The 26349-nt window shown below is 39.4% G+C and overlaps 1 protein-coding gene across 1 annotated transcript in view; it reads left to right on the top strand.

Moving 5' to 3' along the window:
* Hmcn1 (hemicentin 1) overlaps positions 1–26349 on the top strand; it is a 450870-nt gene that overhangs the window by 173796 nt on the left and 250725 nt on the right. The window contains exons 7-11 of the mRNA XM_060364433.1: positions 6559–6679; positions 7554–7817; positions 9847–9991; positions 13429–13550; positions 17577–17852. Of these exons, the coding sequence (XP_060220416.1) occupies positions 6559–6679; positions 7554–7817; positions 9847–9991; positions 13429–13550; positions 17577–17852 (928 nt within the window). The remainder of the gene's footprint in view (positions 1–6558; positions 6680–7553; positions 7818–9846; positions 9992–13428; positions 13551–17576; positions 17853–26349) is intronic.

Genomic DNA, 26349 nt, shown 5'->3' with positions numbered 1-26349 from the left:
AGAATACTCCATACCACACGACTATATTGAGATTCTAAGACTGGAAGAAATATTTTGGTTTTGGTGGTTATATTAATTTTCAGTGCATACTAATGCATTTTCTACAGATTAATATGGTTGCCTAAATAAAACACGCACAATGACAACACCACTTCACAAGGCCCTATCCCTAGATGAAGAGCTACAGGCAATTAATGGCTACTGAGAGAGTGTGACTCAGTCTTCTCTAGGGACCAGCTCCCTAAAAGGGAGGTGAACTGTAAACATATTTACAAATGGACCCAACAAGCTAAATTTATATCCACACACATTTAAACATATGAGCATATATGCATATATACACATATATATATAACACTAATAATTAAAGAAGAGGTCATGATTTGGGGATTACTGGGCCATTGAAAGAGTTGGAGGGGGATCCGTTGAAAAGATAATCTAAAATATTTTTAAATGAAAAAAATGTTTTATTCACTAGCATTGGAATATTTGAAAAATTTATTGAAGTTCAGTATCTGTGTGTATATTAACTACTTATGATTTCATTATCAATCAAATACTGTATCTTAATTTTTGCCAATATTAAAGAAGCCACTATGCAAACACACTTTGCAAATGATTACGTGTGTTTATTTGTATGATTGCATAAAGTTTACAAACAAGGAAATGTTAGTGCATCAAAATGAAAATATTGCCATTAGAAGAATGTATTCATTAAATTTGGACTGTTTTATGCAAAATAGTCCATTTTGCAGATGACAGTCTAGTCGAGTGGCAGAAGCACATCTAAGAATCAGTAGTAGAGCACTCTCAGGTCTACAAAGGACCGTGCAAGTGACTCCTCCAGTCATCCTCCCCTGCAGCCTGTGGATGTCTGTAGACAACTGTGTTTGCAGCACTGATTTGGTGTTTGGGGCAATGGAACTTGTTTTCACGGGCTTTACCTAGAAAACTATCCAGGTATTTTGGCCTTCCAATATCAAAATGTTATGTACATGGAATGTTTTAGTTTAAAAAGAGGTCTGTTCACTTGAGCCTCTGCTCAAATTTGGCTGCATATAAATACATATGTAAATGAGGGTGTGTGTGTGTGTGTGTGTGTGTGCATGCATGTTTAAACTGAGTTTATTCTACACTTAAACAGCAGTTCTATCCTTGCTGCCATGTTCATCCAAAGAGGTAACAATGCCCAGTAGAGTGACATACAAAGTGAACAGGCATTATTATGGCTGACATAATAACTGTATCAGAAGTTCTCAATGAAAAATTGATGAAAACAATCATGTTCCTTACTTTTAGAAGAATGGGGTCTCAGTTAAGAGCAAATTTTGAGAAGAGGTGGATATCTATTTTAGTTCAAGATCCACTTTTCATTATCCTTGTGATCTCAGAGTATTCCTTAATTTTGTAAAAGCTGAAGAAAATAATAGCTACTTAATCCTGTCATAACTGAATTAGAAATTGAAAAACTGTTTAAAGGGTTGTTTACACATGAATAGATTAATTAATTAAATAACTGCCTCTTGAATATATATATACGTGTGTGTGTGTGTGTATGTATGTATGTATGTCATATATCTTCATTTGAATGCATATATATTGTGGGTTTTGTTTTGACTTTAGTTTTGAGTACATTTGCTACTTTTATTTATTTGTTTATTTATTTATTTATTTATTTATGTATTTATTTATTTACTCACTTTACATTCCAATTGTAGCCCACTCCTTCCTCTCTTCCTGGATCCCCCTACTTCCTTCTTCTCCGAGTCCTCCATCCTTCAGAAAAAGGAAGCCCCTCCCAACTTACCCATCCCAGCACATCAAGTCATATCAGGACTGAGCACAAACCTTGGTGGCCTGGCAAAGCAGTCCTACCAGAAGCAAGTGATCAAAAAACATGCAAGAGAGTCCTCATCAGAGACAGCCCCCGCTCCCCTTACTAGGGAATTCCACATGGAGACTAAGCTGTTCATTGTGTTATATGTGTAGGGGGCCTAGGTCCAGTCCATACATGGTCATTGTTTGGTGTTTCAGTCTCTACAACCCCCCTTCCCCGGGGCCCAGGTTAGTTGGCTCTGTTGGTCTTGTTGTGGAGCTCCTATTTCCTCAGGGTCCTTCAATCCTTCCTCCCAGTCTTCCACAAGGCTTCCTGTACTCCGCCAATGTTTGGCTGTGAGTCTTAGTATCTGTTTCAATTTTCTGCTGGGTGGAGCCTATCAGCTATGCTAGACTCCTGTCTGCAAGTATAATAGAATGTCGTTAATACTGTATGTGTTGACTTTCTCTTGTAGTGTGCCCAGGCATTGGCTGGACATTCCCTCATTGTCTGCTTTATCTCTTTCCCAGTATATCTTGTAGTCAGGGTGACCTGTCCTACAGGTTAGTCGAACAGGGTCCACCTGAAAGAGGGAGCGGAAATTGGGGGACAGAGATGCGAAGAATGGAGACAAGACAGATTCCTGATCAAGTCTCAGTTTACTGAACGTGCAAACAACGCTTACAAAGCAAAGGGTACAAGCACATTTTTCTCACAGTAGCAACACATCTGTGCCACCTGGCAAGGGATCCAAGAATTCACTCAAGGTTACACAAAGTTTGCTATCTGGTTCCCAGGGTTGCAGGGAGCTTGCTATCTACTTCTCAGGCTCGGAGCACCCAGCCTGCAGAGACCGCCAAGGACGGTCTCTGAGACATGGAATTTAGATAAGACCCGAATTTGCCAAGGCCAGGAGGCAGAATTCCCATTACCAGACTCCTTCAGCAGGGAAGGAGTCAACGTTTTTGTAGGTGGGTTGGTGTCCCTGTCCCTCTACTTGGATTTCTGTCTGGTTAGAGGGTGGCCTCTTCCTTTTCCATGTCCCCTGCTAGTAGGAGTCTCTGCTAGAGTTACCCCATTATCCTTCCAGAAGCCTATCCTGTTGTGGGTCTCCAGCCTGTCCCAGAGATGCCCCAAGCCGTGTTTTCTCTCTTTGCATGCCCTCTGTCCACCTTATCCCTCTCTGCTGCTCTCCCCACATCAATTCCCACCCTCATTTCTCTCAGCACCCCCTCTTCAATCCCGTTCCCTCTCTTTGAGCACTTCTGTCTTTTCCATTTCCCCTTCTCAGTGAGATTCATGCATCCTCCCTTGGGCCCTCCTTGTTACTTAGCTTCATTGGGTCTGTGAATTGTAGTATGGTTATCCTATACTATATGGCTAATATTCAATTATAAGTGAGTCCATACTATGTATATCTTTCTGGGTCTGGGTTACCTCGCTCAAGGTGATCTTTTCTAGTTCCATCCATTTTCTTGCAAATTTAATGACTTCCTTGTTTTTAATGGCTGAGTAGCATTCCATTGTGTAAGTGTACCATAATTTCTGTATCCATTCCTCAGTTGAGGGACATCTGGATTGTTGCCAGTTTCTGGCTATTACAAATAAAGTTGTTTATGAACATAGTTGAGCAAATGTCTTTGCTGTATGATAGAGTATCTTTTGGGTATATACCCAGGAGTAATATAGCTGGATCTTGAGATAGAGCTATTCCCAATTTTCTGAGAAACCTCCAGATTGATTTCCAAAGTGGTTATACAAGTTTGCACTCCCACTGGCAATGGAGGAATGTTACCCTTTCTCCATATACTTACCAGCATGTACTGTCACTTGAGTTTTTGATCTTAGCCATTCTGACAGGTATAAAATGATGACTAATGATGTTGAGCATTTCTTTAAGTGCTTCTTATCCATTAGAGATTCCTCTGTTGAGGATTCTCTGTTTAGCTCTGTTTGTTAGATTGGATTATTTGGTTTGTTGGTGTTTAATTTCTTGAGTTCTTCAGATATTTCAGATATTAACTCTTTGTGAGATGTAGAGTTGGTGAAGCTCTTTTCACAATCCATAGGCTGCCGTTTTGTTCTGTTGACAGTGTCCTTTGCCTTACAGAAGCTTTTCAGTTTTAAGAGGCCCCATTTATTAATTGTGAGCTGTTGTTCTGTTCAGAAAGTTGTCTCCTGAGTTCAAGGATCTTCCTCACCTTCTCTTCAAATAGATTTAGTGTCTTTGATTTTAAGTTAAGGTCCTTGATCCAATTGGACTTGAGTTTTCTGCAGGGTGATAAATATGGATCTATTTGCATTTTTCTACACATAGACACCTGGTTGAACTAGAACCATTTGTTGAAGATGCTATCAATTTTCCATTGTATGGTTTGGCTTCTTTAGTTTTGAGTACATTTGTTATTTTATGAAAAAGCACAACTCTTCAAGAGGATGAGATAAAATCCAGCTCTATCAATTACATTTTAATTCAATTAGTGCTACTAGGAATCCTCACTAGCTTAATATAAGTAAGTTATGTTCTCATTAATATTCATGTGGCTTGACAGACTGCCGTATTTCATGCAGTCATTTTGAAACCCTGCATGATGGGTGCTTCACTTGAATTTTTACCTGTAACATATTTAGTCATTTTAGCAAAAAAAAAAAAAAAAAAAAAAAAAGATAGCAGAATATGCATTGAGTGAGTAAAAAGAAAGGATCTATTTCAACTTAGAAATTATATACTCTATTACATTTATAACCCATGAACTAGAACTGGTACTATGGCCTTATAGCATGCTGCAGCTGGTTCTTGGTGGCTCATGAAAGATCAGCTGTACACTAACTTTGCTTATTACATTGAGTGACATCAAGTAGGAATCTAGAAATCAGCATGTTGCATGTCTTAACCTACATGTTTGAAAATCCAAAAGCTTCCTTCTTTCAGAGAATGGTTTATCAATACCCTCTGATTCTTCTAACAGAAAGGATCACTTGACACCTACTACAGGTACCACAAACTTGGAGAATAATACAATCTTTTATGCCTTAGAGTCCAAGGCTATCTAGAAATTGTTATCCTAAACGCCTATCTTTAGAAAAACCATTGAACTTGGAATAAATACTATTTGTGTTTATTGAGTAACATTCTGTATGTAATAGGTGCACAACATTAGTTCCCTGAATGGATTTTATAAATGTAGGCATGTATTTAGCAAACCAGGACCCTTAAATTAGGTAGATCCATCTGTGTTCCACATTGGTGGCTAGGAAAAACTGAACTAAAATGAGGCTGAGGGGGAAACCCCTAGCCACGCCTGTAGCTCTCCATGGTGCTTTTCCTGTGCCCTGCAGGCTTTTAGTTCATCCCTCCTAATCGCATTTGAATTCAAATATCTAGACTTTGGTCCACCCTGCTCCTTGTTTCTGTTATATTTGATTTTAAAAGGAAAGGCTACCTATTCAAAATTCCAGGACGATGGTGTGGTTTTAGAATCAAATCATCTTTACTCAACGCTGACCTTACATTACCTTTCCTGGCCCCAGCCCAAATAGTTTGGTAAATGCTAATTCTTAGTTGACAGTGTTGTGCTGAGCTAAGGAGCCTAGACTTAGCCATTGAATCACAGCTCTGTCTTTGCAATTAGCACACATTATGCATTTAGACAAATAGCTTACCAACTTAGTGCCACAAATTCCTCATCTTTATACTGAGCACCATTGTGTCTCTTCTATAAGTTCACAATAAAATAAAGCAATGAGTTTAAATAGACTGAGCACAGAGGAAAGATCCAATAAGAGAGGTATTACTATTTCAGTCTGCAAACTAAATCTAAATAATTTATTTGTGCACATGCTCATCACTTTAGTGCTTAAGTTTTATTCATTATTTAATCATTATTTAAACCATCCCTTTAGCTGAATAGGCTACCTCATCTTTCTTTTGGGTATTTCTATCACTGGCTTTAGTGCATTATATTAAGCATCTCTGTTTTTCTCTCTCTCAGTAGTCAATATGTGAGGTCCATGTTTTTCTCATATTTATATTTCAACACAAGACACCTTTGCTAAAATGCTGCTGAGCCAAGGATAACAGATGGATAAAATGGGGGAAATTGTTAGCTCTTGGGCTTATTCTGGCAGTGATGTTACAGAGAAAGAAAACAGGAACACACACACACACATTCTTAAACACATCAAAATAATCTCCTCAGTCCATATACTATTACTTGTATGTATATGATAAAGAAAAAGAATCCAGAGGCTACAAATTTGAGAGAGAGCAGGTTGGAGAGGTTGGAGGGAGGAAAGGGAAAGGTTATGTCATTATACTTTAACTAAAAATTAAAAAAAAAAAAGAAATAGGAAACATTTTCCAGAATTGAACTTGAGTGGGGTTTGTGGGGGAAATTTTAGTCTTTTATTTCATCAGTGTCTGTTGAACATATACCGTTTGACAACAGGGAATGTGTGGAGCTTTCAGAGCGACTTTAAGCTTCACTCATTAGCGACTGAATATTTACCTTTGACCACCAGGTATGCAGAATTTACTGAATTATACTTTAGCGCAGCCCACACGAGACAGGCAATGAAAACTTTGCATTTCAGAATGGAGAATCACAGCTAAGTTCAGCTGTCATACCTCAGTCAGAGCCCTGACTCTGGCACATCAGTTGTCACCACTCTGCACTTTGCTACACCAGGGCATTGGCTGTAACCAGCATCTGACAAGGCTTCTTTCTCCCTATCGGTTTTAGACCTCCAGCAGTGGAAGGCATTCTGTCCGCATCACCGGTCTCAGCACTATTGATTTCCGAGCTGGCTTCTCCCGAAAGCCCACGCTGGACTTCAAAAAGGCCATGAGCAGACCAGTGCAAGGTTCGTATGTGCACAACTCTTAAAGTGGTGTGAGTGAGAGCTGTGCTCAGCCGGTGTGACTGTGTAGGGTCTAGCATTCAGTGGTATCACCAAGAGCAGCACCCATCTTTCCTTAAGGTGATTGTGTCTTTGGGCCACTTTGTGCTTTTCAAAGTGTGGCCCAAGACCACAGTGACACTGAAAGCAACAGAAGCTAAAAAGGCCTTTTAAAAATCAAGACTCCCGGGCCCTGATTTAATCTCTGAGTCAGAACTGCAGAAGTTGGGGCCCAGGAGTACGTGTGTTAGCTGAGTACTCCAGTGGACTCTTAGCCTTAACTATATTTAGGAAAAACACTTAGTGAATTTTAATATTAATAATTTATGAACTGCTTTGCTGAGATGAAGTACATGTATATTGCTGAAAATGAAAGGTACTATGCATTATTTTATGTTCAAAGATGAAATTATTAGTGATTTTTAAGGCTTTTCCTTGTTCTCGTTTTATTTGTCCATTAAGTTTTATTATCTTTATAGCTAAAGGCAAAGCTCAGCCATTCTCTGATCTCCAGAAGCTTTTCCAGGTCCTTGCTAACTTATCTTTACTGGCACAGTTTCAATAAGGATAAAAAAGGGAATCCTTAAAAGTATTCATATAATCCTCTATCACATAATAGCTACAATGCTAATTTTCTCTGTGTAAGAACAGTTAAAATACTGTAGGACGATTTGTAGGATGTCTCAAGTTTTGTCTTAATGTCGGGATATTTGGCACATGGGCCGTCAGTTTCAGGCAGTGCAGAGTACTCATCCTTACAGTGTGTGCAACCAGAGTGCCAACACTTATTCAGCAGGTGACTCCAAATGTGTGACACTTGTGACTCTTTCTCTTGTAGGGTTACCTACCTACGTGCTCCTGAACACTTCTGGGATCTCCAGGCCAGCTAGAGTAGATCGTCTTGAACTTCTGAGTATCTCAGGGGGGTCTCTTAAGACCATTCCTGTAAAATATTACCCAGACCGGAAACCTTATGGCATCTGGAATATTTCTGACTTCATTCCACCAGATGAAGCTTTCTTTCTCAAAGTGACAGGCTATGACAAAGATGATTATCTTTTCCAGAGAGTGTCTAGTGTTTCATTTTCCAGCATTGTCCCAGGTAAGATAATGATTTACTCAACACTGGAGTATTGATAGCTTAAGGGGAATATCCCATAGACATAAAAAAAAAAAAAAAAAACAACCTACAAAGTAAAACTTAATATTCCTGTGTTGCCAGGTTGATGAGCATTTATGAGCAGATAATTTAGGTTTTCTTTTCCTTTATTGTTTTGATTCTGGTGTGATATGCAAAAATTTTAGTACTTACTACAATTTAAAAAATTAAAATTTAAGTATATCATTGCTCCTTTCCTTTTCTTCCCTCCAATTCCTCCCATGTTCACCCCCTCCTTTTTCTCAAATAATGGTCTCTCTCTCTTTTTTTTTTTTTTTTTGGTTATTATTGTTCCACACAGAAGTGAATGCAACCTCTGAGATAATTTAATATAGCTTTGGTTTGTGTAAATGGTTTCAGAGATGACCACTTTGTATTATATTAGGAGGTTTATCCTTGGGAAAGAAAAAAAAATTCTCCTTTTTGTAGCAGCCATTACATGCCTTTAGTTCTTTGTCTAGGGTTGAGATCTAGTGAGATTCCACCCTTCTGCATCATCATGTCTATTGATAATTGTCATTATTCAGGTCTTGTTTAGGCAGCCATATTGTTGAGGTATCTTGGGAGTAGCCTTTCTGTCATTTCTAGGAGATACATTCTACAGCAGACTTCCTGGTCCTCTGGATCTTACTATCTTTCTACTCCTCTTCCATGATGTTCCCTGAGCCTTGTGTGTGGGGGTTGTGATTTAGGTATATTCTTTGGGACTGGGTGCCCATGCACCATTGGTGTTCACATTATTGTGGCTTTCTGTAATGGTCTCGCAGTTTGCTGTAAAAAGAAGCGTTTATGTTTTTTCTTTGTTTGCCTCTTTGTTTTTTTCTAAACATTTTTCTTTTATTTTTTTCAAATTATAAATTACAGCATTTTTCTATTCCCTATTCTCCCTCCAAACCTTACTCTATGCCCCCTCTCTCTTTCATATTCATAGCCTGTCTTTTTCACTAGTTGCTATTACATCCATATTTAACTTTTAAATAATGCTTCAGAGTTTAATGTTAAATCTTACTGATTACAGATTTGAGAATTTTGGTGACTTTAATCAACAGGAAATGGTGGGGCCCTTTTATCTTCCCTGATTTGTTCAGTAATCTGAGTTGGCTAAACATTAATATGTAATGGTAAAGCACCATCTCTTCCATGAATAGTAGTGAACCCTGGTGTTGCTTCTACCTTGGACTAGTTGGTTGGTTAATTACTAAACCAGTTCTAGATGCATCTCTTCTTCTATAAAGACGTGGTTATAAGACAGGAATGATGGGAGCATCAGGTCTCTGTTTATTTCTGTTTGAAAGATTTTTGAAATGAGCAAATTTTGACTACATTTTAGACCGGTAGCTTTTATCCTGGCCTAGGAAGGCAAAGAGAGACTGTTTCCAAAGCTGAGTGGAAAGCAGCAGCTTATCGTTTGTGTATGAGGTTGAGATTTGAAGATTCAAGAGCTATTGTTTAGTTATCATGTAATCATGAGCACAGAGCCAACTTCAAGATTTCCTCATGTTAACATTCAAGTGAGTTGGCCTCACTTCCTATATTGAATGTGTGAAATTTGTTGGATATTTTCAAAAATACTTTTCATTATTCCTATTAGGAAAAAAGTTGCCCTGTGTATTTAATTCTAAGATATGCGGAGTCTTCTCATATTTTTACATATTTGGAATAAGAATTTATTGTACAGTTAATGATGTAATGTAACTCATTTGACATTTTTTTTCTTCGCTTGGCAGTGGAGAAAAACTGTGCTTTTAAAATCAATTGAGTCTTTGATTTGATGACTATCATAGTGAGACCTTATGGAGATATCCAGAAATGAATCTGCTTTGAATAATGGTAGTTAAAATAAATTTAGTAATTAAGATTAATTGGAATTCTTGTGGTTTGTCAGATTCACTAAGTGAGAAGCTTGTGGGTGGAGCCTCAGAAAGTACTTTCCATCACTGTGACTTTCTTACCTGTTTTCTTTTCTTCCTAGATGCTCCCAAAGTTACCATGCCCACAAGAACCCCAGGATACTACCTGCAGCCTGGCCAAATACTCTGTTCGGTTGAGAGTCTTCTGCCCTTTACCTTGAGCTTTGTGAGAGATGGAATTGCACTGGGAGTAGACCAATATTTAAAGTGTGTAAATGCTCCTTTCAGCAATAGCTTATAGCAAAAGCCACGGAAACTATGCTCTTTCCTTGACAAATCGCTTATTTCCTTTAGCATTTGGAATGCAGCACTGGGCTGCTCATACGGTAGTGGGAGGATGGAGAAAGGGGCAGCAACTATACCATGACAATAGAAATTTTAGAATATATTTTGTATAACTTGGGTTTTATACAGTCTGTATTTTATATGATTGGAAGGTCCCAGGTTAAGTCAAAGATTACAGAATTATGAACCCAGTGTTAGATTGCAGACCTTGGAAGGCTCTTTGCGAAAGAAAGCCCTAGAAACTTTTGCTTCATTGAGTTTGGGCTAAAAATGTCTATGGCTCTATGGCTCTAATTTAAAGAGTAATATAATAAGTGAATCTAATGTGTGAGATGACAAAAATACAAATTAATTAGAAATATTAACACTTGGTAGGTTATTAATATGTAGCTTTTCAATATCAAGTAGCAAATTTAAAACTGGACAAGAAGCTGGGTGGGGTGGTGCCCATCTTTAATCCCAGTACTTGGGACATAGAGGCAGGTGGATCTCTGAGTTTGAGGCCAGTCTTGTCTATGGAATGAGTTCCAGGACATCCAGGGCTACACAGACAAACCCTGTTTTGAAAAGCCATCCAACCAAAACAACAAAACAACCACAAAATGGGGTGAGAGGCATTTGAACTTGTAATGTTGATGAGAAAGGTTGTATATCACATATCCTGAAAATTTCACCTACCAGTAAGTGGAGATGCACAAAGGCCAAGGTGACTTGGCAGAAAAAAGGAAAGCAGAGATGAGGATCTCAGCAAACCAGAAAGAGGAAAGGGTAGAAGGCAGTGTCAGGACCTCACTGTCTGCTGAGAATAGAATAGCCTGGTTCGACAGGAGCATGTGTGGCTACAGCATAAAGAAAGCAACAGGAGTTGCCTAGAAGGTACCAACTCTTCTGTCTAAAGTTGAGTGACCTTTTATTGACAATTGTAAGTAACCTAACTGAAAAAGATTAAGTATATCTTGAAAAACTAGAAAAATTACTTCTGGAAATTATATTGCCTTTTGAGTTACCAACAAAGCCAGACTACATTTGGGAGTAAAAACCTCTAAGAATTACTTTAGCAATCCTTTACAATATTAACATAGCTCCAGAAGATATTAACTATTTGACAGTCTTAATTTATATAATCTCTTTAAGGAGATTCATTTTAAGCAGTGCTTGTGGCTGGAAAGTTAATCATATCTAGAAAGTTTTCCATTCCCTAACAGCTGCCTGCTCTGTACATAGTACATCTTGGCGATTTACTTGGTCGCCTGTTTTATAACCAGCCACATTACAGAACAGGATATCAGATGATGGAGTCACATAACTAGCTGATGAAATAAAATAACCCTGCTTCCTGTTTAAATAGTGACAGTTTTCAAAGACACTTGAGATTCTTTATAAACATTAACTCATTGATTCCGCACAATTCCTGGGAGGTAAGCCACAAAAATTCTTTTTCTCATGTTTCCAGTACTGTGGCCCTGAGATGGGACAGGCCTTGCTCACATGAATTAAGCCGTGAGTGATGACAGAATCATACTCTAATCCCAGTTCACTCACATGCTTTTGCCATTGAATCCCAGTAACATGAAACATGGGACTTAATCCTCATTTGTGTCAGCCACTTTGGCCGTCAGAGGATGCGAGACGGGTCAGTTTGCATTAGCAGTGTGCACATCTCCTGGACATGCGCCTTCTCCTGTTTTGAAGTCCATCTCTGGAAACCCTTTTCTTTAGTGTGCTATTAGAATGCTTAAGTCAACAGAGAAGGCTAAAATAGAAAGAATGAGTAAGTCAGACATATTGGCACTGCCTTCAGTCTCAGCACTTGAGAGGCTGAGGCAGGGGGATTACAAGTTTGAGCCACATAGTAATCAAACTTTTGTTTTTACTTCTTGTAAGGAGTATTCTTAAGACAATTAGTAAACTGATTACCTATTCTTGGACAAAAGAATTGCCATTCAACTTTTCTTTTAAAATGAAGGATTTGAGCCTAGTTGAATTTTCATTTTCTGTTCCAAAACTTCCATGAACCCAAGGTTGGATGTATTCGGAAGTATGTTCAGCCCTGAGCTAGGTATTGCAGAGGACACCCAAGATGTAAGCACTCCAAACTGTTACCTTTCATGTGACTGCCAGTACCCGCTAGAGGAGGGCATTTGCAAACTTGTGCTTAACCCTGCTGTAAAGTGTGAAGAGCAAAGAGACACAACCTGATCATCTAGGGCAGTGCAGAGTTGAGTGAGACTGTTTTCTTCGAAGCTAACAGTAAGGGCCGCTGATCCACAGTTCACACAGGATGGACAGGAAATGTTAGCTGAAGTACCCTGAGCTACCGCAGCACACAGAGCAATTGTTGCTGAGGCACTCATGTTCTTGATGGTAGGAGCCCATGCTTAACTTACTGTTCCAAATGCTGTGTCAGGGATGAACACAGTATCTGAGCTCAGAAAGCTATTCATGGTTGTTTTGTTGAGTTGTTTCTGGGTGTGGAGAGATGTGGAGCCTAAACTGCAATCAGAAGTCAGTGGGAGGTGTCTCAGATCTGCAGAGGACTTTTTTGTTTCATGTGTTTCTCCATTTTTTAAAATAAAAGATTATGAATAGCAATAGATGATAAAATGGAAATATATAAAATATTCATGTTCACCTGTATTTTTAAAAGAATAAGGCCGACTTTTCTACACATTGGATTTTTTTAAAGCAATAATTAAATATCTATCTTTTTAGACTGCTCCAGAAAATAAGAAGTAAGTTTGCTAGTGAATGAATCAATATTTGTTAGATGGTCAAATGCATGAGTTTGTGGACAGAACTATTGTATTTTTTCAATTTTCTCATTGCTTATTATATATATATATATATATATATATATATATATATATATATATATGCTAAATCAGGTATAATGCATAACTCTAGGTGGAACTTACATGAGAACATGAGAAAGTTAAGGAAAATCTATTTTCTGTGAGTTAGAAAGCTGGTGTCTTCCCTTCATATTTGTAAATCACCTTGTTCTATTGAATTGGTCATGATTATCAACTCTAAACTGAAAAGTATAGGGGAAGAAAGAAATTTCATCACTGGTTGTCAATTCGGTATGTTTTCATACAGGCAGAAAAAAAATCCTAAAGATAAATTTGCATTTTTACAACCCATTATCTCTCGTACATTGCTGTGCTGAATAGAGAAGCATAACTGTTTAAAATACCAAAGGTGTATGACTTTAAGTTCAAATGTAATCTGCAGTTTTCAAAACGTAACTTTCTTTACATTATTTGTTGGAATGGGACCTTCAAAACAAATCATTTATTATTGCTTTCAATTTTCTCTCATTGACAGACACTAAAAGCGTTCTCTTTTCTTGCCCCCAGAGAATCTGCCAGTGTGAACTGGGACTTCAAAAAGGTCACCTTGTCTGATGAAGGCTTCTATGAGTGTATCGCTGTGAGCAGTGCAGGAACTGGAAGGGCACAGACATTTTTTGATGTATCAGGTAACCATCACCTGCCTATAAATGTGCCTGTGGAAATGAGATGTTGGTAACCTCCTGAGTTTGTAGAGTTCTCTTCCTGACCATGTGTGATTGTCTCTCTACTATGGTATGAGCTCAGATGTTGGCTTCCCCCATCCCGCCTTTGTGTCTTTCCTTGTGACATACTTTAAGGACTTGACCCCTTAGTTCTCTGACTCTGAAAGGGTAAGAACAAAGGGATGTTCTATTCTGTAGATGGCTGTTTGTGATACATGAGGGGTGCTTAGAAGGCAGTTTGAAATGTACACGTAATAGATAGTTATTACTAACTTTTCCATCTAAGATCTTATTTTTACTTTTTGTTATATGTGTGTGTGTGTGTGTGTATTTTGTATCTATATGTATGCGAGTGCCTGCAGAGACAACCAGGGGCATGTGTGTGTGTGTGTGTGTGTGTGTATTTTGTATCTATATGTATGCAAGTGCCTGCAGAGACAACCAGGGGCATGGGATCCCTTAGAGCTGGAGTGACAGGCAGTTGTGAGCTGCCCAACCTGGGTGCTGGGAATCTAGCTCTACGTGGTTTAGGGCAGTACATGCTCTTAGACACTTAGCCCCCTCTCCAGGTCTACTTGATGTTATCATTGTTGCTACTGTTGCCACCACAGTTTATCTGAGATTCCGATTCCAGAGGTGCATGGTGGGGAAGCCCATGTGTCCTGTGTGGTGGTGGAGCAAGAAACTGAAAGTTCCCACCGTGAACTTGTAGGCACACAGCAGAAAGCAAACTTGATGTGGCAGGAGTCTTTCAACGCTCAGAGCCCACCTCCAATGACTTACTTCCTCCAGTAAAACCAGACCTCCTAAGCCTCCCAAGAAAAGGCCCACCGACTAGGGACCAAGGGTTCCAATAAGTGAGTGTGGGGACATTCTCATTCAAACCACCTCAATAACCACATGGCATTGCCCTTAGAGAAGATAAGAGTTTAAAGTATTGACCTATTCTGAGAATAACAAGAGGAATAAACTTTTTCTTTCTTTGATGTGTGATGATCACAGGGTTTTTATGAGTAGATTCTGACCTCCAAATTTACCATGATGAAACAAAAAATTGTCTGGGAACACAGAGCCTGATTGGATAAAATCTAGTGTAAAGAAGGACAAATATGATGCCAGTCATTTTGTATTCAGACAGTAAGTTCCTGTGTATAGATGGGAGGCACAGTACATGATATTTTATGCATAAAAATACATCTGTAAAAAATATTGTCCTTTAATTTCCCAGAATAATTCAGGAAGTAGGCTGTGACATATAATCAATGGTCACGATCAAACACCTACTCAGCATAGTTATACTTTTTGGGTCCTTTTTTATATCCTGAGGATTGAATCAAGGGTCTCACATAGACAAGATGCACCTTAGATAAATCCACAGCCCAGAAACTTCATTTTAACTGAATTATTTTATTCCTGCCTTGCGTTGTCCTATACTTAATCGTATCCTAGTCTGACCCTCGTGTCATGGCTGCTGAAGCTGCAACAGTGCCTGTATTTGCTTTTAGTGTGTATTTTCCTAAGATAATTTAAGACAAAAGAAATGTTTTAATTAGACAACGGTTTAGAATCTTAGAATTTGTTGTGTCCAAGCTGAACTTGGCAAGAGAGACATGTAAATCAGGCAGGCGTGTTCTTTCAGTGAAACTATTTGTATTCTCTTATTCTTAGGAAAATAAAGATTGTCTTCTGTAATAAGTTAAGCAAGTTGACATACATCACAAACTATTTATTTTTTCATCTCCAGAAATTATGAAAAGCCCTGGAATTGTGTCAACATTCCTCAGCATTCCTTAGCTTCTGGGAAAGCAAACACTCCAGTGTTCTTCCCAGCAATGTTAATTAGAAGGAGGACAGGAGGTAGAGAGGCTTCAGCAAGCTGTTTGAGGCATCTTGTTAAGTAACTGGGAGATGCCAGGAAGGACGTGTGAACTGACTTAGGAAGATGGCTCGGCGGTGCCAGGCGCTTCCTCTTGCCTCTGTCGCACATGCTGTACTCGTACTCCTCTGTGCCAGCCAAGCAGAGGCATAAATGGGGGGATGGGCTGCTCCCAAGCTGGTGTCCAGAAATTCTTCTCATTTAGTCACCCATGAAAAAAGTCCGAAAGCATCAGTGGTAATGGCAATGGCTTTGAGAGCAAGAGTAACGGCCAAGGGCTCCTTGGCGTTTGAAAGAGTGGACAGTTCTTCCAAGGGCAGTGATTTGCTGAGCACACCAGCCATTAGCTTTTATCTACTTCTCACTTTCTCTTTGCTTAGGATAATGTCCAGCTCAGCCACCACACTGTCTTTATGTACCTAAATCTTGGAATCTTGCCTTGGTTAAGGTCTCAGCTCAGCCACCATGAAAGCAAATCTTAATTTGAGATTATTATAATCTTTTAGAATGGTGGTTCATAACCTTCCTAATACTATGACCCTCTAATACAGTTCTTTATGCTGTGTTGGCCCCCGACCATAAAATTATTTTTGTTGTTAGTTGCTACCATTATGAACTGTAATATAAATATGTTTAGATATAGAGGATTGCCAAAGGGTTCATGAGAGGTTGAGAACTGCTGTTTTAGAACTAGGGAAGACTTGGAAACAACCTTAGAACATCTCATTTATAGCCAAGGAAACCCAAACCAAGAGTGATCGACTGAACCATTCACAGTCAGGAGGCCACATGTAAGAGATTCGTGCAGAGAGGCCTATCTGTGGCTTCTTGATCTGGTTAAGTTTCTTGCTTTACGTCTCCAGCCTATGCGTGTTGTTTCCTGTCTCTGTACTGGGGTTCCTTCTCTGACCATACCTTTAATCATGGTATTACTTAATTGTGCTTATTTTTCATTATGCTCTAGAGAGTAGATAATGTTTGGTAATTTATAATCTTAACCTCCTCCACAAACTGGTACAAAATTTCTCTCATCATTCTCTGTTCCCATACATACTTACGTATGTACAAATATTCATTATCTTTGTGCACTAGTAGTATGATACCTTGTTATTTCAACTTTTGTTGGCCCATGATATTATCATTAAAATGTCATTTCACTCATTTTAATTTTTGTTGAAGAGGAAATGGAGTGAGGCAGAGCATGCTGGAAGAGTGTTATTGGAGTTCATTGAGGAATATACCTGTGAGTATATGAGGGCAGAAGGAAGACAGGAGCTATGTTCAGAAGTTGTATTTGATTTCAGGGTTGATTGCGCTATTTTGGATAAACAATTAGGAGACTCATCCCTGGGGGAGTCTTTTTCTCTCTGTTATTAGTTTCCTGTAGTTCTTTGTCTAGGGATGTGACCCGGTGAGTTTCTTCTCTTCCACATTAATGTAGTTTCTGATACTGTCATTGTTCAGGTCTTGTTTAGCCAGCTGTGTTGCTGAGGTATCATGGGTATAGTTTTCCTGTCATTTCTAGAAGACAGCCTTACAGCAGACTTCCTGGTCTTCCTAAAGTGTGTCCCTCACTCAGCCTTTTAAGATGAAGTTCTCCTCATCTTTACTAGGAGAGTGTTTGTCTCACTGTACGGTTGAACTGTTTCTTTTTACTGAGAATACAACCCCTCTGAAAGGTGATGTTGCTGTATCTTCCCATGTCTATCATCTGTTGGGTGCTGTGTTCTTTAAAACACTCGCTATCTATCTTTACATTTAAGGAACCAATAAATTCTACTTTCATCAAAACAAATGAAAAACCTGCTTCATGCCATAATCCTAAGTCCTTCCAACCATACCCTTTTGCCAAGCCAATTCAATGCTCACATTTATAACATTAGAGCTCTAGATTTGGTATGGACAGGTATATTGCCTTACAAAGTGTCATGTAACCAGACGATAATTTGGGGGTCTCCTTGGTATAGGCATCAAGCAATAGTTTCTGTTACATACTGAAACCTCCTGACAGATTTTTCTGTGCACGTTTATATATGCACATTCTGAAGACACATGTATGAATGAACAAAGCTGCTTTTTTGGTATATTGATTTGAGTCTTTTACTATCACACAGAGCCACCTCCAGTCATCCAAGTGCCTAATAACGTTACTGTCACTCCTGGAGAAAAAGCAGTATTGGCATGTTTTGTCATCAGTGCGGTGGATTACAATCTAACGTGGCAGAGGAGTGGTAGAGATGTGCGGCTCGCAGATTCAGCAAGAATCAGGACCCTGGCCAACCTCTCGCTGGAGCTGAGGAGTGTGAAAATTGGTGATGCTGGGGAGTACCGCTGTGTGGTTTCCAGTGAAGGCGGATCAGCCGCAGCTTCGGTTTTCCTCATAGTGCAAGGTACTGTGCTGCTAGCAACTTCTGCCCTCAGGCGTCTGTCTGTCTTCCCTTCTCAGCTTCTCGCCTTACCTGTGTGCCATGTAAGAGTTACAGCATCTACCCAAACAGTTCTCTGCGAACGAAAGAATGGTTGGGATGGTCAGATGTTTAAAGATGACTAAACTGGAAACTAAAGTATCTCTAAATAGATAGCTTTACTATAGTCAGAGCTGAACCTGCTAGTTGCAGATGTCCATTTTAGGAGAAGATGTAAAATTTCCCCAGATGTTTTGATCCTTCAAGTTCTCTAGTCTACTATGAGGATGTCAGACAAGATCTGTGCTCAGGATGGTGTGACTCTAGACATCCTCTCATGGATTTCAGTAAAATTTTAATTGGTTTCATATTGCCTTCAAGGATTCAATCTTCATTTAAATGTTATACTAGAAGATAGATGACTAATTTGAAATTTTATTTTTAATTTACATTTAATAAGATTCTAGTTATTTATTTGAAGTAACCCTTGTGGTAGTGGCCGTCATTTGACCTAATTCTATTTATTTATTTAGGATTTTAAAACTTATCCTTCTCATACACTACGTCCGGACCACAGCTCCCCTACCCTACCCCTCCACTCCTCTCGTCCCCTCCACTTCCCTGCTGCCCCATATGCACTCCCATATCTCCCGCCAGAGAAGAGCAGACTTACCAGGGACATCCACCAAACACACTGCAGCAGGATTCAATAAGACCAAGCCCAAACTCTCACATCCTGGCTGGATGAGGAGACCCAGAAGGTGAAAGGGGTCCCAAAAGCAGGCTAAAGAATCAGAGACTGCCCCCCCCAACTCTCCCACTGTCAGGCCAGTAGGTGAAAGGGATCCCAAAAGCAGGCTAAAGAATTAGAGACACCCCCCCACTCTCCCACTGTCAGGCATCCGACAAAAGCACAAAGCCACCAACTACAACATACATGCAGAAGGCCTTGTACAGACACAAATTCTGGTAGAATTCACACAAATGAGTTTTCATTGAATGGTTGCATACATACATATCCTTATGTTTTGCTCTCATTGTTCCACAATGACCTCCTCACCCTCTTTCTTTATTTTGCAGTTCTTCCCATCCTAAATAAGATTTCCTCTCCCTTCACGATATATACGTTCCATTATCTTTCCTCTCTTTAGAGTTCTCTCTTTCCACTCACAATCCCCATTCCTTTTTATTATCTTTCTCTGTATGTATCAGTATCTCTCTCTATATATAGTATACATATATGTGTAATTAAAATATAATCTCATATGTCAGAGAAAACATGCAACATATCTTCTTTAATTTGGCTAATTTTACTTTGGCATAATAATCTTCAGTTATATTATAATTTCATTTTTCTTTATAGGTGAATAAAATTCCCTCATGTTTATGTACCATTTATTTTTAAATCCACTCATCTTCAGTCTCCAAGCTGGTTACATTTCTTGGCTATTGTAAAAAAATGTAGTGATAACATCTGTATACAAGAATGTTAGTGCTGTGCTCCCTTAAAATTTTTGGTCACATGACCAGGTGCAGTATACCTAGATTACAGTGTAGTATTTTTAGTGTTCCAAGGAACCTGTAGACAAGTAGCATTGTCAGTACATTACTGCTCGGAGCAACACTGGAGGCAACACAATACCCGACTTCAAATTATACTGTAGAACCAGGGTAACAGAACTACCAGGCTCCTAGGAGACAGAGTAGGACCTTGGCCAACCTCTTGCTGGAGCTGAGGACTCAGAAAAGAACCCTCACAGTTATAGCCATCATGTAATCTTTGACACTATAGTGTCTAAGGAACTGGTTTCCTTAGTGGCTATAGAAATTTGTATTCCCATCAGTAGTGACTAAAAATTTCCACTTACCCACATCCTAGATTCTTTTGTTGTCACTAGTTTTCTTGATGACAGCTATGCAGACCAACTAGGAGAGATGGGGTCTCAGGGTAGTTTCTATTTTTGTCTTCCAAACTTTCTTCAAATATTTATTGACTATTTGTGTTTCTTCCTTTTAGAATTGTCCAATTCAGTAGCCCATCATTGGTTGGATGCTTCGTTTTTATATTTAATTTCAAAGTTCTTTATAGATTCTTGATATTAATCCCCTAGCTGATATATAGTTGGAGAAGAATTTTCCCTAATCTGTAGGCTGGGAATTTCTATGCAGTGCAGAAGCTTTTCAATTTCATACAATCCCATTTATTTGGCGATTCTTGGAATTACTATTTTTATACTGTTGCTGTCATTTTCAGAATGTTGACATCCATGATTGTATTTTAAAATATTTTCTCCTAGCATTTTCAAACCTTTATGTTTTCTATTATGCTCATGAATCCATTTTGAATTGATTTTTCATAAAGCGTAGGAAATATACTTTCATTCTTTTACATGAATATCCAGTTTTTCCAGTATATTTGCTGGCTGCTTTTTTAAATTTTTTTTATATTAATTACAGTTTATTTACCTTGTATCCCAGCCTTAGCCCCCTCCCGCTGGCTGCTTTTTTTTTTTCAGTGTATACTTTATACACCTTTGTCAAAGATTGCATGATGGCTATAGCTGTGAGGGTTCTTTTCTGGGCCTCCTACTCTACTCGTTGTCTGCTGGGAGCATGGGGTTTGTGACCTGGAAGTATAGTATAGTTTGAGATCAGGTATCATGAAGCTTCTGGAGTTCCTCTGAGTAGTATTGCACTGACAACTTGTGTTCTTCGTGTTTCTGTATAAATTTTAGGGTCACTCTTTCTAGTGGTGTGAAGAATGTTATTTGAATGAATTGCATTGAATCTGTAGATCACTTCCAGGAATACAGTCATTTTCAGAATATTGTTTTTGGTGATCCGTGATGACGAGAGGCCTTTCTATGTTCTGGGATCTCATGTAACAATATGCATTAGTAAAAATACCAAAGTATAATAATAAAAATAGAGTAAGAAGAAACGCAAAAGAAGAGAACATGAAAAGGGGTAATGAAGTATTGTTTGAGTGGCTTCTTTGGAGTCTTTGAAAATTGGTGACCCTAGGCAGGTGCAAAGGTCTGGTAAGTTGAACTTCTGAACACTTCTTTCCTATGACTTAATATGGTGCTTAGCCTGTATTAGACAAACATTCAGTGTCAGAACTGTCTTCCCTCTAGTACCATGTTTTCTTTGCCTATCTGGGACTTCTAGCCACACTCAGCTCTGCACTTTCTGGGCTGGTCAGGCTTTCCTACCATTTAGACTTGTGTGGTTTCTACATCTTTGTGTGGCCACTGGGAAGAATCTTCCCAGAGCCTATGGGGGAGAAAGCAACCCCAACACTGAGATCAGTTTATTTGGACCAGTCTTTGTGCTCCCAAAAGCCACTTAGCATTACTCCCCCTGCTGGAGAGATGAGGCTGTGGACAACAAGCAGTCTCCTGGAGCCTTGGAGGTTTTGAAGGCTTCATGAGTGAATGTGACAGGTGGTTCCCGAGATCACTCCGCATGTTAGCCTCTGTCCCAGAGCTCCTGTTCAGGTCTGCAGGGAGGTGAGACCAACTTCCTCTCTATACCCTTCCCTGCATGTGCTAAGTTTCATGCTGCCTGCATTTTAATCTTGTCAATGGCCGACCTTCACATCCTCTGTAACTGGTTCTCAGGGTTGTCTTTCACCTTGTGTCTGTAGCATGTTAAATAGAGGCACCCTGACTTGTGACTGTTCCCTCTTTTCAGGTCCCCCATGGTAACTCAGTTTAAAATAAAAGTGCACCATTGCCCTTTAAGCTGTCTAGTCTTTGTTGATCCATTTTTTTTTTCTGGAGAAAACACTATTTCAGTAAGACCTACAACTGGATTTGAGGCTTGTGAGTTGTAGGCTTGCACTATGAATAGGACTGTGTTATGTGTATTTTCCTGGGAGAGCATCAACTAATGTCTGTTCGTCCTGGATGGAGCATTACTGAGGGAGGCTTCTACTCCCCTTCTGTACCTCATGGACACCATGTGGCTGGACCTGTGCCCAGCCTGACCTTCTTCTTGATGCTTTGCTCTTCTGTGTCCCCACATATCCCAAAAGCTGTCTTACTGCTTTTGTGGATTTCCAAAGCTCTGCAGTTCTTTCTCTTTGGAGGATAGAATTAAATTCTCTTTTCTTGACATTTCATCACTGTGTTGTGTGGAAGCAGCTTCTAACTCTGCTGTCTTACCGAGAAGTCTACTAGTTCTTTTCTTTGTGTGACTCCATATTCATGCAGTGGCACAGATGTGTGTATGTATGAAGTCTGTGTGAATGCATTTGTACATGCATATGCATGCCACAGCCTTGGGTTTTATTCTTTATCTACCACCCATCCATCCATCCATCCATCCATCCATCCATCCATCCACCTATCTGTCATCTATTTGTTTGAGACAGGGTCTCTCGCTAGCCTGGAGCTTACCAGGTGAGGCAGGCTGGCTGCCCGGTAAACCCCAGGTATCTCCCTTTCTTAATTTTCCCAACACTGACATTAAAACCCGATCCACCAGGCCTGATTTTTTTTTAACGTGTACTCTAAGGACCAAGGTCAGCTCTTTAGACTTGTAAAGTAAACATTGTACTGACTGAGCTGTCTTCCAGACCTCAACTGATACCTTTTAAATACAGCTTATAATAATTCTAGCATTGGTGTGATTTTTGTTACAGCTTATTCAGATGTGTTTGAACGCTAATTTTATCTCATATGTACAAAAACCCATGCAAGTACATACTCGCACACACAGGCACTCCCTGAAAGCAAAGCCTGCGTAGACTAAGTGCTCAGATCACTGAAATGGGTGTATTAGCAGTGCAGCCTAATAACTGCTCTTTGTTGTTTTTCACGGCTGTGCATATGAAGACCAGAAACTGCTCTGAAATTTTTCTGAGTAGCATTACTGGCTTCTAAGTGCCTTCAGACTGGCTAAAAGTCTGAATGTAATGAGCAAATTACTCTTGGCACCTTTCCCCCCATTAAGTTGAAAGATCTGATTGCTGCCTGCATAAAATATTTAATTTCAGATCCTTGATGTGGAAGATTAATTGCATCAGAGTGGGGTCTGGCTGTTTGGTAATGGAATTAGAAACAGTGTAATAGTATACCTAAAGTAAAGCCCAGGACAACGTTCGAGAAGTCTCGTGTTAGTGAACAACCACCTCAAGACTTACAGTATTGTTAAAGACAGAAAACAGAAACTGCAGTGAGATTATGAAAGATGCTCTATGTCTGATTATTGTTTTCTTTGTGGTCCTTGAGGTATCTTCTGCAGTCGGAAGGCGCGTCCACTGCTAGTGAATCTGGCAATGCCTCTAGGGAGAAGTTGCCTTTGTAAAGGGCTCAATGAACTTACACATAATGATGACCCGGAAGGTAATCTGCACCTGTTCACTTAGCTCTTGGGTTACCAGAGCTCCGGAGTCATCCCAGCATACTTATGGTTTAGGACAGAGTAAATGCTAACGGGCTTCTGGAAGTTAATATTGGCTCTTCGTTTGAAATCCCTCAGAGTGCAGTTGTAAAGTAATCAAAATGGCTGCTAAGAAAGAAATTAAAAGAAAATGGCATTGACAAGAGCTACAAAAATTTTTAGGAATATATGTAACCAAAAAATGGAAAGGTCTTTGCAAATGCAAATGACAAAAAGTGATAAGAGAAATTATGAAAATTATCAAAAATGAAAAGATAACATATATTAATGGGTTAGTGGAGTTAATATTATGTACATGACAATACTACTCAAAGCAATTCTCATTAAAATACCAACTAGTTTCTTCACAGAAATAAAAAAGAAAATCTTAATTTCATGTGTAACCACAAAAGGTGCAGATATCCAAAGTGACTCTATCCAAATAAAACCAGAAAACCAGACAAAGGCTGGAGTTAATACAGTATTTGACGGCAAAACATATTCCAGAGCTTTAGTTACTAAAATAGCAGAGCTCTGGCACAAAAACAGACACAAAGACCAATGGAATAAGGTACAAGAAATGTAACCAATTTCAAGCCAACAGCAGGTATTTGACAAAGGCTGTAAGAACACACAGTTGAAAAGAGACAGTCTCTTCAGTAAATGGTGCTGGCAAAATTGTGCAGGTACAGAAACCAACTCAAAATCAGTCAGAGATATATTAAAACTACGTATGAGTTATTACAAAAAAAAAGAGAAACACTTAAAGACATAGGAATAGGCAATGTTTATAGACAGGCCCACCAAGACACAGGTAGCAAAGGTTAAAAAATAGAAAAATGTGATTGCATTATAGAAAAATGTGATTACATTAAACTAAGGAGCTTGTAAAAGAAATAAAACTCAGAGATAATGTACAGAATATTTTAAACAACTCATATTACAAGGGATTGTTATACAGAATATATAAGAAACTCAAAAACATTAATACAGAAACAATAACAAAAACGCTACCAAACAAAAAACAGAAACAACTACCCCTCTCCCAAAACATTTAATTAGAAAGATGTTAAGAAGTAAATAGGTATCTCTCAGAGGAATGAACTCATATGGTCACCAAGGGTATAAAGAAATGCTCAATCATCATGAGATGCGAATCAAAACTACAATGGCATCATATAATCATCTCATTACAGTTAGAACAGCTATCATCAAATAGATAAAAAATTCACATTTTCTTGTGAAGATGAGCAAAGAAAGATCTCTTATGGACTGTTGGTGGAAATGTAAATTGGTATTGCCATTTTGAAAAATAATATTTAGATTCTCCCAAAACTTAAAAGTAAAATGGTGTGTGAGCCAGTAATTCTATTAATGAAGGTATATTTTGTGGAATTAAACTCATTCCTCTATAAAGGCCCATGTTTATTACGCAATTATTCACAATAGCTAAAATATAGAATCAACCGGATGTCCTACAGGTGATGAATGGGTAAGGAACATGTGCCATATAGACACACAATGAACTGGTATTCAGCCATCAAAAGAGTGGAGTCTCATGGCACTGGAAGTTACAACGTTAAAGAAAATGAGACAAATGCAGAAAGAAAGCTCGCATTCGTTTGTGGAATCAAGTCAGTCTCATAGATTAACCACACTCAACATGTTAATGAGAAACTGAGAAGACGTTGAAAGAACAATTCTCAATTTCATAGGGAAACACACACACAGAAACAAAACAAAACAAAACAATCCTGTACACTAAAAGATCCTCTGGAGGCATCTCCATCCCAGATCTCAAGCTGTACTACAGACTAACAGCAACAACAACAACAACAAAACAGCATGGTACTGGCATAGAAACAGGCCAGTGGATCAAGGGAATCAAATCAGAGACCCAGAAATAAACCTACGCACCTATGGAAGCTTAATTTTTTTACAAAGAAGCCAAAACCATACAATGGAAAAAAGACAGCCCTACATGTAGATATCCAGTTAGACTAGCACCAACTGGGTATAAGAGGGGATCAGGCATGGGAATTGGGAGTAGGGAAAGCAGGGGTGGGGTTGGGGCCTGGCTGAGTGAGAAAATGGAAATCAGAGGTGTGTGATATCACTGGGACATCTCTGGGACTTGCCAGAGACCAGTCTAGGGGAGGCCCCGGAAGTCAATGGATGCTACCCTAGCTGAGACTCCTACTAGCAGAGCGTATGGATCCTGAAGTGGGCACCTCCTTTAGCCAGGCAAGACTTCTAGTAGAGGCATAAGGACAACAACCACCAAAAAAACCATCGACCCAAAATTTGTCCTGGCTACAAAGATGGAGCACAGATTGAGGAAATGGCTAACCAAAGACTGGCTCTACCTGAAACCCATTCCATGGAAGAGAACCAGTCCCTGACACTATTAATGTTACTCTGATCTGCGTGTGGAGAGGAGCCTAGCATAACTGTCTTCTGGGAGGCTTCACTGAGAAGTTTATGGGACAGATGTGGAGACACATGGTCAAACATTAGACAGAGCTCAGAAGTCACATGGAAGAGTTGGGGGACTTTTGAGGGAGCTTGAGAGATCAAGGACTCCACAGACCTACAGAGTCAACTGACCTGGGCCAATGGGGGCTCACAGAGACTGAACCACCAACCAAAGAGCACATATGGACTAGTCCCAGGCCCTGCACATATGTAGCAGATACGCAGTTTGATCCTCATGTGGGTTCCCCAGCAACTGGAGCAAGGACCCTCCCTGACTCTGAAGCCTGCCTTTGGATCCTGTTTCCCTAATGGGCTGCCATGTCTGGCCTCAATGCCAAGATGTAATGTCCTAGCAATGGTTGGTACTCAAGGTGGACCATCCACTTCTCTGAGGAGAAGGAAAGAAGAGAATAGGAGCAGGGGTGTGAGGTTGAGACCAGGAGGAGAGGATGGGGGCTGTGGTCAGGAGGTAAAGTGAATAATTTAAAAAAAAAGAAACTGAGAAGATCATGCCATGTGATCATGGGGAGATGAGAAGTGCTGTGTGTGAGTCTGAGTAGATGAGATGAAGTTTAATAAGGGCTATGAAAACACAGTAATCCTGGTAGAAATGCTTCTG

Source organism: Meriones unguiculatus, chromosome 11 (assembly GCF_030254825.1).
Source record: "Meriones unguiculatus strain TT.TT164.6M chromosome 11, Bangor_MerUng_6.1, whole genome shotgun sequence".
NCBI lineage: Eukaryota > Metazoa > Chordata > Mammalia > Rodentia > Muridae > Meriones > Meriones unguiculatus.
This window is presented reverse-complemented; position numbering and strand designations above follow the sequence as displayed.